The sequence below is a fragment of the Neofelis nebulosa genome, chromosome 5 (genome assembly GCF_028018385.1).
Source record: "Neofelis nebulosa isolate mNeoNeb1 chromosome 5, mNeoNeb1.pri, whole genome shotgun sequence".
Classification (NCBI taxonomy): domain Eukaryota; kingdom Metazoa; phylum Chordata; class Mammalia; order Carnivora; family Felidae; genus Neofelis; species Neofelis nebulosa.
The window spans coordinates 136641460-136653633 of record NC_080786.1 but is presented as its reverse complement, the minus strand read 5'-3'; the positions used below and the strand labels follow the sequence as shown (position 1 = coordinate 136653633).

At 34.4% G+C, this 12174-nt stretch overlaps 1 protein-coding gene across 3 annotated transcripts in view; it reads right to left on the bottom strand.

Annotated features, from left to right (window-relative positions):
• NCAM2 (neural cell adhesion molecule 2) overlaps positions 1–12174 on the bottom strand; it is a 529034-nt gene that overhangs the window by 172993 nt on the left and 343867 nt on the right. For all 3 annotated transcript variants that reach the window (XM_058731784.1, XM_058731785.1, XM_058731786.1), the window contains one exon: positions 8354–8471. In XM_058731784.1, the coding sequence (XP_058587767.1) occupies positions 8354–8471 (118 nt within the window). The remainder of the gene's footprint in view (positions 1–8353; positions 8472–12174) is intronic.

Below are 12174 nucleotides of genomic sequence, written 5' to 3'. Positions count from 1 at the left end.
GATACAAAACAGATGAACATAAAGGAAGGGAAGCAAATCAATATAAAAACAGTGATGGGGACAAAACATAAGAGACTCTTAAATATGGAGAACAAACAGAGGGTTACTGGAGGAGTTGTGGGAGAGGGGGGATGGGCTAAATGGGTAAGGGGCATTAAGGAATCTACCCCTGAAATCATTGTTGCACTCTATGGTAACTAACTTGGATGTAGATTAAAGAGAGAGAGAGACAGAGAGGAAAGAGAAAGAGAATGAATCATGGAATTATGGAATTAGTGGAAATGATAAAGAAAGGAGAATAATTCCACTTTCAACCACAATGGAGTAACAGGGAACCATATATACCCTCTAATTGTAAACAGAAAACAACACCAGACACAGATTAAATAATAGTTTTCAAGTAGCTCAAGACAGTGACCTCAGAAGACCACCATATCCTGGTACTTGAAGAGTGTTTCCAGGCTGTGGCTCACAGAGGGAGAGCCCAAACACAGCTAGGGAGAGTTCTCAGTAGGAAGTGGTTAAAGTAGCTAGAATTTGTGGATCAGTGAATGTTAAGAAAAAAGAGCTACACAAGAAAGATAGTAGAGAGATCTGCAATGTGTTCCTAACCAATTTTTAACTGAATACTTATCAGTAATTGCATGCCAGTAAGACCTTCCAAAGAAGGGAAATAACCATTGGAAAAGATAAAGCACAACAATCCCAGAACCAGGAATAATTTGCATCTCAACCATCCAGAGTAGAGAAATTTCTTAAAATGCAGGACATTAAGTCACCCCTTTTAGAATATTGGCTCAATAACAGAAGCATATTAATCCCAGGTTGTAGTTGCACTAAAAGAGCCTAAACGCAATCTTCAAAACATCAAACTTTTCCCAAGCTATTTCTGTATATAAAAACAAAGTAAGAAAATACAAAAACAATCACCACTCCAAAACATAAAATCCTTAATATCTGCACCCAATCAAAAATTACCAGGATAGTATATAACTGGGAAAATATGACGCATAACAAAGAGAAAATTCAATCAATTAAAAGATCCAGAAATGACATAGATTATCAAGTTAGGAGAAAATGCTGTTAAAATAACAGTTTCTCGTTGAGAAGTGAAGGTTTTATACCCTATATCAGGCACCCCAAACCTTGGGACCTACACTATAGAAATGAACACCCAAAAACAGCTGACTCTGCAAAGCAAAAGGGCTTACATCCAGGACATCCAAAAGGCTATGGAAAATGAAAAGTTTGCTTTTAAAAAAAGTCTTACCCAGACTTACTCATGCCAGGAATCTACAAAAAATGCAGTTTTGAAAGCACCTTTCTATATGCAATGGAGATTCATTAGCTAATGTTCAAGAATGTGCTGGAGACACAGGGACCTTGTAGGACTTTCTCCAGAGGAGAAGATGCTGGTCGGCACCATTTTTAAATTCTCACTCAACATTTCTAGTGTTGTAGGGCTTCTCCACCCCTGTGCTCTCCCACAGTCCTACTGCAGGTGCCTGGCTTGCCCTGCCCATGAGCTCTGCCAGTCTTATTATTTCCAGTTGGCTCACTCTTGTTCTGGGCTCCCTCCGGGCTCCCTCACAGCCTCTCTGAAGCCAGCAGGCTCACTCTTCCCACATGCTGTGTATCCCTGGGCCCTGCAATAGCAAGCTTCCCATTCCACCCATGGGTTCTACTTTATTAAAAATAAATTATACTACACAGATAAGCACAAATGTGAAAGAGTCAACCAAGAACTCAGGCAAGGTTGAATCATAGTTCCATCATGTGCACAAGGGCACTCCTCTAGAATGGGAGAGGTAGCTGTTCCATCTAATACACAGAAACAAAAATATGATGGAGAAAAGGAAAATTGGAAAGCAAGAATACACTCCAAAAGAAAAAAGAAAAACAAGATACAACCCAGAAAAGAAAAAAAAAAATCCTTGATAAAAGAGAGATAAGTAATTTACCTGACAAAGAGTTCAAAGTAATGGTCATAAAGATGTTCATTGAATTGGAAGAAGGATAGATGAACACAGTGAGAACTTCAAACAAAGAGACAGAAAATGTAAGAAAGTGTCAAACAGAAGTCACAATACTTAAGAATACAATAACTGAACTAAAAAAAATACACTAAACTAAAGAATTTCAACAGCAGTTTAGATGAGTCAGAAGAACACATCAGCAACCTGGAAGACAGGGCAGTGGAACTCACCCAAAGAGAACAACTAAAAAAACAACAATAAAAAGGGAATTTTAAAAAGTGAAGATAGCTTATGGGAACTATGGGACAACATCAAGTGGCATAACATTCACATTATAGAGTCCTAGAAGAAGAGAAAGAGAAATGGATACTTTAAGAAATAATGGCTGAAAATTTAACCAACCTAGGGAAGGAAAGAGACATCCAGGCCCAGAAAGAACAAAGAGTTCCAAAGAAGATGAAACCAAAGAGATCCATATCATGACACATTATAATTAAAATGTTAACAGTTAAAGAAAAAGAGAAAATCTTAAAGTTTGCAAGAGAACAACATGATACATATAAAGACTATCATAAAAGTACCTATAAGACTATCAGTTAATTTTTCAGCATAAACTCTTCAGGCCAAAAGAAAGTGGCATGATATATTCAAAGTGCTGAAAGGAAAGATTGCCAACCAAGAATATTCTACCCAGCAAGGCTATCATTCAAAATAAAGGAGAGATAGTTTTCCAGACAACCAAAAGTTAAGTGATTTCATACCATTAGACCAGCCTTACAAGAAATGTTGAAGGTACTTCTTCAAGTTGAAAATAAAAGGTACTAACTAGTAACAAGAAAATATATGAAACTAAATATCTGATTGGAAAAGCCAAATTTACAGTAAATATAGTGGATCAACCACTTAAAAATTTACAAGGAAGGTTAAAAAACAAATGTAAAATCAACTATAGTTACAATAATTTGTTAAGGTATACACACACACAAAAGATGTAATATATAACATCAGAAACATAAAACATGTGGTGGGGGAATAAAAATCTAGAGTCTAATATGTATTCAAAATTATGTTGCTATCAACTTAGAATAAAATGCTACACTGTCTGTTATATGGGAACCCTAGTAGACACACAAAGGATAATGGGAAAGTAATCTAAACACAACACTATAAAGAAGTATCAAACCACAAGGGAAGAGAGCAAGAGAAAAAAGAAAGGAACAGAGAGGAACTACAAACCATTCAGAAAACAATGAAAAAAATGGCAATAAGTACATACCTATCAATAATTACTTTAAATGCAAATGGACTAAATTCTCCAATCAAAAGATAAGTGACTAAATGGAAAAAAACAAGACCTATTGATGTGTTGTCTATAAGAGACTCACTTCAGATCTAAGGACACAGAGATTTAAAGTGAAGGGATTGAGGGATGCCTGGATGGCTCAGTTGCTTAAGTATCTGACTTTTGATTTAGGCTCATGTCATGATCTCAGGGTCATGAGAGATTGAACCCAGCATCAGGCTCCATGCTAAACATGGAACCTGCTTAAAAATTATCTCTCTCCCTCTGCCCCTCTCTTCAACTCACATGTGCGCTCTTTCTCTTTCTAAAATAAAATAATAATTAAAAAACAAAGTGAAGGGATAGGAAAAGATATTCCATGCAAATGAAAATGAAAACAAAGCTATACTATATCAGACAAAATGATGACTTTAAAACAAGTACTACACATGTAACAAGGAAGGCATTATGTAATGGTAATGGGGTCATTACAAAATGAGGATATAACATTTGTAAATAATTATGTGCCCAATATAGGAATACCTAAATATATAAAGCAGGTATTAAGAGACCTAAAGGTAAAAATTGACAGCAAGACAATAAGAGTAGAGGACTTTAATACCCCATTTACACCAACAGATCTATCATCCAGACATAAAATCAATAAGAAACATTGGCCTTAAACAACACATTAGTCCAGATGGACTTAATAGATATAAACAGAACAGTCCATTTAAAAGTAGTAGAATACATGTTCTTCTCAAGTGACATGGAACATTCTCCAGGATAAATGGCATTAGGCTACATACAAGTCTCAATAAATTTAAGAAGATATTTCACATACCAAGCATCTTTTCTAACCACAATGGTATGACACTAGAAATCAGTTACAAGAAAAAAAAACTGGAAAAATCCCATAAAAAGGAAGAAAATCTTGCCATTTTTCACAACACAAATGGATCTTAAATGTGTTATGCTAAGTGATACAAGTCAGACAGAGAAATATAAATACCATATGATTTCACTTACATGTGGAAGCTGAAAAATAAAACAAGTGAACAAATAAAACAAAACTATCTCCTGGATACAGAGAATGGATTGGTAGATATCAGAGGGTAAAGGAATTAGAGGGTGGGTGAGATGGGTGAAGGGAATCAATTGCATGGTGACAGATGGTAACTAGACTCACTATGGTGATCACTTTGAAATTTATATGAAAATCAAATTATGATTTACACCTGAAACTAATAATGCTATATACCAATTTGCCTTGGAAATAAAGTCCTCCATCAAATGTGTAGAGATAAAAAATAGAAGGATGAAAAATACTCTGGTGGATCTGAAAGTAGATTAAACATTACAAAAGAAAAATAATCAACAATTTTGAAAATATATCAATATAATTTAGTGAACTTGAAGACATAAAAAATTTGCAAAAACAAAAAAAAGGGCTGAAAGTTCTATCTGATATCATTTTATTCCTAAACAAATTCCTTTAATAATTTTATAATATTGATATGATGTTGATAAATGTATAAACACATACCAGAGCTTCAAAAGACATGAAACAAAACAGAGAGAACTGAGCACAGAAAAATAGACAATGCTTGTAAAATCATTAAGGATATAGAAGATGTGAACAATATTAATCAACCAGCTGACCTATTTGATATTTAGAGACTACTCCATACAACAGTGGAATATATATTCTTTTCAAGTGCACAAAGAACATTTAAAAATTTAGATTATAAAATGAGACCCAATAAATTTAAGCAAATTGATATTATACAAAGTATGTTTTATGACAATTAAGAAATTCAGTTAGAAACTAGTAGCAGAAATATATATGAAATATACTCAAATATTTGGAAACAAATTAACAACATTCTAAATAACCAATGTCAAAAATAACATTACAAGAACAGGTTTGAAGGAGCACTTGCACCCCAATGTTTACAGCAGCCTTATCAATAATAGCCAAATTACGGAAAGAGCCCAAATGTCCACTGACTGATGAATGGATAAAGAAGTTGTGGTATATTTGTAAAATGGAATATTACTCAGCCATCAAATAAATGAAATCTTGCCATTTGCAATGACATGGATGGAGCTTGAGTGTATTATGCTAAGTGGAATAAGCCATTACAGAAAGAAATACCATATGATTTCACTCATATGTGGAATTAAAGAAATGAAACAGAGGGACATATAGGAAAGGAAAAAACAAAAACAAAAAAAGGGGGGCGGAAACAAACCATTAAGAGACTCTAACAACAGAGAACAAACAGGGTGGTTAGAGGGAGGTGGGTGGGGATGGGCTAAATGGGTGTGATGGGTATTAAGGTGTGCACATGTGATGAGCACCGGGTGTTATGTGTAGTGATGAATCACTAAATTCTACACCTGAAACCAATTTTACACTATATGTTAACTAACTAGAATTTAAATAAAAATTTTGAAAAGTAAAAAAAGTATAGCAAGGGAATACTGTAAATGACTTAAAGCTAGTAAAAACAACTGGAATGAAATGGACACATTGCTGAAAAGATATACATCACAAGAGACCACTAAAGACAAAGGTATTCCTGGGATAGACCCAGATCTGTGAAATAACTTGAATTTGTAGTTTAACCTCTACACAAGAAAAGTTCTAACACAGGTGGTTTCACTGTAAATTTTTCCAAATATTTAAGTAAAAAAATAGTATTATATACAAACTCTATCAGAAAACCAAAGAGGAAAAACTTCCCTAACTCATTCTATGAATTCAGTGTTTCCCTGATCCCAAACAAGTCAAGAATAAGAACACAATAAAACAATATCTCTCATAACCGTGAATGTGGCAGTTTTCACAAATTATCTGCATAGTAACTCCAGCAATACATAAAAAGGACAATATGGCATAATCAAGTGGGTGTAATCCAAGGAATGCAAAATTATTTTAACATTTGGAAATCAATCTGATCTAACTGGCTTAATGCTAAAAATCCATATGGTATTTTCAACAGATGTAGAAGAGCCATTTGAATGGCACAAGGGGAGAGATATTTTATTTTATTTTTTTAATTTTTTTTTCAACGTTTTTTATTTTTATTTTTGGGACAGAGAGAGACAGAGCATGAACGGGGGAGGGGCAGAGAGAGAGGGAGACACAGAATCGGAAACAGGCTCCAGGCTCCGAGCCATCAGCCCAGAGCCTGACGCGGGGCTCGAACTCACGGACCGCGAGATCGTGACCTGGCTGAAGTCGGACGCTTAACCGACTGCGCCACCCAGGCGCCCCAGGGGAGAGATATTTTAGTGTAGCTGCCCTTTCTCCCACTTTAGCTTTCATGTCACCAAGTGTTCCTGATTATCTTTGTGAAAACTTCTTATTTTTCCCCACTGTTTGGTCCTCAACTACTTCCCTTATAGGCTGCACTTATTTCCTTTGGATATAGTATCTCTGTGCAACAGGTAGGATCCAGTACCTGGATCCTTCTCGCTGGGCTGCTTCCCTACATTACTTAATGTTTATAGTATTTTACATTTTTTTTAGCAAGGATAACATGCTTATAGCCCTACATAAATATGTCAAAATAAAAACTTCTAATACTAATTTTCACTCTGTCAATGTCACTACCATATACTTCCATTCGCCCATTATATATTAAATATCCAGAGAATAGAACAATTATTATTTACACCATTATAGACATTAAACTAATGTCATATGAAGATATAAAGATTAAAAAATGTAGATTTAAATGATTTATTATGTTAGCCTCAGAATCTGATTTATTCTAGCCTGTATAATTATGTTTCCACTTAAATATGAGAATTTTGAACAAATGTTGAACTTTAAGACAGAAATTTAAACAGAAGGAAGTCTCTCTGGAAAGATATAATGATGAGAATGAGATTCTAGAACAATATTTGTTCATTGTAATGAATGGTCCAAGAGCTTTTCTGTGCTGCAATTAGATGTAATATTGACTCTTTAAGATACACACTAGAAACCAGAAGTCTCTGAGATACATGATTATTATCTGGGGTGAATATGTTAATGTTTGATGTGTAATCCTTTTAAAAATACCAACATTATGTTACAAAGGAATCAGTTTGCAAAGAACATCTAAAAACACCTATTTAAAGAAATATCTCGTTTATTGCTACCTGCTATATTAAATGGATAAAGGTTTGGAACTTGCAGAATATCAGTAAATGTTCAAGAAGTGACAGAATAAAATAAAATTGGACTGCAATTATTCTTCTTTAATATTTTTTTTAAACCTAATCCTTACAATTGGCCCATTTTTGACAATGTGGAATATATTTTTACTTATTGTTTTCTTGTGATTATTCTTACACTATTTGGTTTGTGAAGTGTAGAAGAGATTCTATAAATATTTGTAGCTATGCTTAAGTAGTAACCCGAATTAATAACTAGTATGAATTTATAAAATTGTCCATCTGTAAAGTTTCATTGTCTCCCTTTTAACAGTTAAAGCCACAACCTAAAAGAATGACAACGTTGATATCTGTTTGATGTTAATAAAAATGAAGTAACATTTAACAATTCTAAAAATATATATATATATATAAGTAAACTGTTAAAGAATGGACTTAGGATAGAGTGTTTATTCATTTGATGAAGTAAGCTTTTTAAAAATGACATTAAATTTATGAAAATTTAACTGCACATAATTAGCTTTTTTTCTGAATAATACAGTCCATAAAGAAAATATATAATTGAATTGAATAAAATACACTTTTATATACATACAACAATGGTGCCATTAATGCTAGCATTCCTATTTCCATATAGTCTCTAGCTGTAACATTAATGTGGCTGAATCAGTCATAGGCGTCCTTGGGCCCATTTTGGGCAGAAGCCTGCATTCTAGAAAGAATAACCAGTGCAATGGGTATAGTCTTTGACTTGGGTTAAATCACTCTGTTAATCTCTTTTACAATTTAACTAAAAACAAAACTGTCATAAACTTCAAATGAAACTCCAAAGAATGCTCTTATTCTTGATAAAATAAGATCAGAAATATTTTTCCATGAGATTGATCCTGGACACAAGCCAGAAGGATATGTATCTGTAACCTACCTGTACCAGGAGATAGAGGGTTCGGGAGAGCCAGAGGCCCTGCAGGATAATGTCATCTCTTCTCCTCTCTCTGCTGTGGCATTAAAGGATTTCTGAGGCATTGTGATCGCTGGCGGCACTGAAAAAAGAGATGAACACAGATTAAATAGAGATGAAAAACATTTTATAAACACCATTGGGACTTTCTTACAGGTACTTTTTGTTGTTGCTAATTTTAAGCTTTAAAACTTCATTGTTTACGTCTGTATTTATATCAACAGGACTGACTTGGTTGCACAGTAAAATAACTTTAAGACCACTGATCTGCGTGCCATGTACAATAATGAGATAATTCGTTCTAATGCTATTGTACTATTTTTAATCTATCAAACTAAACAAGAAAGTAGACATTTTAACCAATTTATATGTATACTTTTTTGAAATATTTCTCAGAAAAAGACAGACAATACTATCCTGACTTACATCAATACTGAGATCTACTTGGAGCATAAATGGATTTCCTATTTGAGTTCTCATCGGTATATGTAATTCTATAAGCAATTATTCACCGCTTCAAGACAGGGCTTTCAAATTAGGTGTCAAACCATAATGTTCTTTCTGATTAACTGCACTTAATTTCTTCACACAACTACAGAACATTTTATGAAGAGAAACTGCTCAAGACATAGAGAGTATGAAATAGATTTTCATGAACAATTCAATTTTAAAAACTAAGCTTCCCCAATTTCTAACTAATTACATTGCAAAAACTGTATATGCTGCACATTTCGGACATGTTGAAACTGTTACTAAAATGTACTGTTTGCAATAAACAAATCAATAGCATCCATAATAGAAACTAAATTTCAAAGTACAGCATAAATTTTGATTTAATGCACGCTTTTATGATTTTCAATTAAATGACAAAATGATGCTCTTAAAATTAATTATATTAGTAGAATTGTTTTTTACATATTTAGAAGTGTGATAACAACTGGGGTGCCTGGGTAGCTCAGTTGGTTAGGCACCTGACATTGACTCAGGTCAAGATCTCGCATTTGTGGGTTCGAGCCCCACAACAGGGTCTGTGCGGACAGCCCAGAGCCTAGAGCCTAGAGCCTAGAGCCTGCTTCAGATTCTGTGTCTCCCTCTCTTTCTCTGCCCTTCCCCTACGCACACTCTGTTGTTAAAAAATAAATAAACATTAAAAAAAAGTGTGATAATAACTAAATATCTCGTTTATTGCTACAATAGCATTCAGGTCAGCATTCATGCTGTATTGTTGATGCTGATGGTGCGGATAGGAACTGATATGTATCTTAGCAATTAAGCGCAATAAATCAAGTCTCTGCCTTTATGAATTTAAATACAAGGTACATGATCTGACATGCTGTCTCTAAAATAACATAATAATTACACGTATTACAATAGGATGGACTTTTTTTCAGACATTAACTCTGCATTTTAAATACATTGAAATTTGACTTTCTGTATCTAGTTTTCCTTCTTTTGTAATTATGGAAAAGAACACTTTAATCAAAATGTATTGCCTTTCCTTTTCTTATGATAAACATAGGTGCAAGAACACTGTCACTATTTTTATTACAACAATAAATATTTTAACCATTAAATAATTACAATGAAAATGTACTTCTTAATAGAAATCCTCTCTAGAGCAAAGTATTTGTGTAAATAGAAACACCTCCAATCGGAGAATCACATGCTCCAGTTCTTGTCCTATGACTGTTACTCGCTTAAACAAACTATTTGTTCCTTATCATAATTCTCTTTTCTATAAACTGAACTGCAAGATGATCTGCAAGAACTGACAAATCTTAATGTTTACATGTTATGATACAGTAGCTCTACTAATGAAATGGGTGTTCTTACTTAGAGTGTGCACTTGTAGAACAATATTACTATTGCATATTTATACAGTAGTAATTTGAAGAGTAATTCCAGAACTATTCTGAAAGATAATAGCCTCCAAACCTGCAGAAGTTTTCACTAGTTCTGATGCCAAGATGTGCAGGGAATTTCTTAGCCACTGTGTTAGACTATAGAGCACTTTTACGTATATTATCTTTGGTTCAGAATTTGCTATTGAGTTGGATTAAACAATTTTAAAAGGGATTACAATTATATTTCATCCAAATTTCTTGTCTCATAAGACCCATATGTAGTATGTTTTTTCTACTCTATTTTACCTTCTTATAAATACTTTTTTTTTTGTATTTGACTATATCCGAAATATCTAGTTCTAATAACTTTACAAAGATTTATATTGTGTATATTATGTAGTCAATCCTTTCTGATAAATTTCGGTTTTCATTCTTCAGCTTCAAGACACATGAGAACGTGTAGGGAACTGGCTCCAGAACTCACTTAGACAAAGGTTTTGGCCCACCTTCATGTTACAATTAATTCCCTTTGCTGGCTGCAGAGGCACCAAAGATACCTCTAATTTGATGGCTTAATTCACTTGCATCAACAATGACATCCAGCGGTTCCATTTGCCTTCTGTGTCTTGCAGTCTTCTTCTATGCACTGTCCCTAAATATGTCTCAGAAGATGAAGAACATTGTACTAAGCATGGAATACTCACGTGATTCAAGTTGATCAGAACAATAATCCCTCCAAATTTATTCAGGATAAGGAAAACAACTTCCCAATCCCCAATCACCACCACTGTCAGGAAAGCTACTCTTTTATAACGCATTGATTAATCAGATCTGGCCAAAATGTATGTCATCAAATAAATTCACATGTATGTCCTCTCTCTGGCAGAGGACTACTAACATGAAGACTCATGGTCCTTTCTTACTTACTTTTCCTTGCTTACACTCTTAAGGCTGTGTGGCATTCAGAAATTAGCGTAAGGGAGGATTTGAAAAAGATCGTAGAATAGTCAGCACCAGGCATCTGTCTCCCTACCTAGGCAGCAATTGCACAGACAGAATCTGTCTAATGTAACTATCTTGGATCTCTGGAGTCTAGGGTAGGCTTGCAGCTTCCACAGGGAGGCATGGAAGGTAAGTTGTAAGCAATATCTCAAACAGGTATCTGTATAGCCATCTTCATAGCAGCATTATTCACAATATTTAAGAGTGGAAGCAATACAAATGTCCGTAAATGAATAAATGGATAAGCAAAATGTGTTATATGCACAGAATGGAATACTATTCATAAAGTTAAGGGGAGCCTGGGTGGCTCAGTTGGTTGAACATCTGACTCTTGATTTTGGCTCAGGTCATGATCTCAGGGTCATGGGATCTAGCCCTGTTCTGGGCTCTGTGCTGAGTGTGCAGACTGCTTAAGATACTCTCTCTCTCTCTCTCTCTCTCTCTCTGCTCCTCTCCCCCACTTTCCATTTCTCTCTCTAAAATTAAAAAAAAAGGAAAAAATTTTAAAAAAGTTAATTCTGACATATACTTCACATGGATGAACCTTTAGGATGCTATGCTAAGTGAAATACCAGTCACAGAAAGACAAATACTCTATGAATCCACTTATTATGTACTTGGAATAGTCAAAATTATAGAGACAGAACTTGAAATGGTGGTTGCTAGGAGCTCTTGGGAGGGGGGAATAACAGGGAAAATATGGAGAGGACAGGAGGTGAAAGAAGGAAATAGGAAGTTATTGTTAAATGGGTACAGAGATTCAGTCTTACAAGAGGAAAAGAATTACAGAGATGGATGGTGCTGGATGGTGCACATTATGAACATATTTAATGCCACATAACTTATACTTTAAATGGGTTAAGATCATAAATTTTATGCTATGTGATTTTTACCAAAATGAAAAATAAGAGAAGGGGAAAAAAGTCACATAAGCTATCT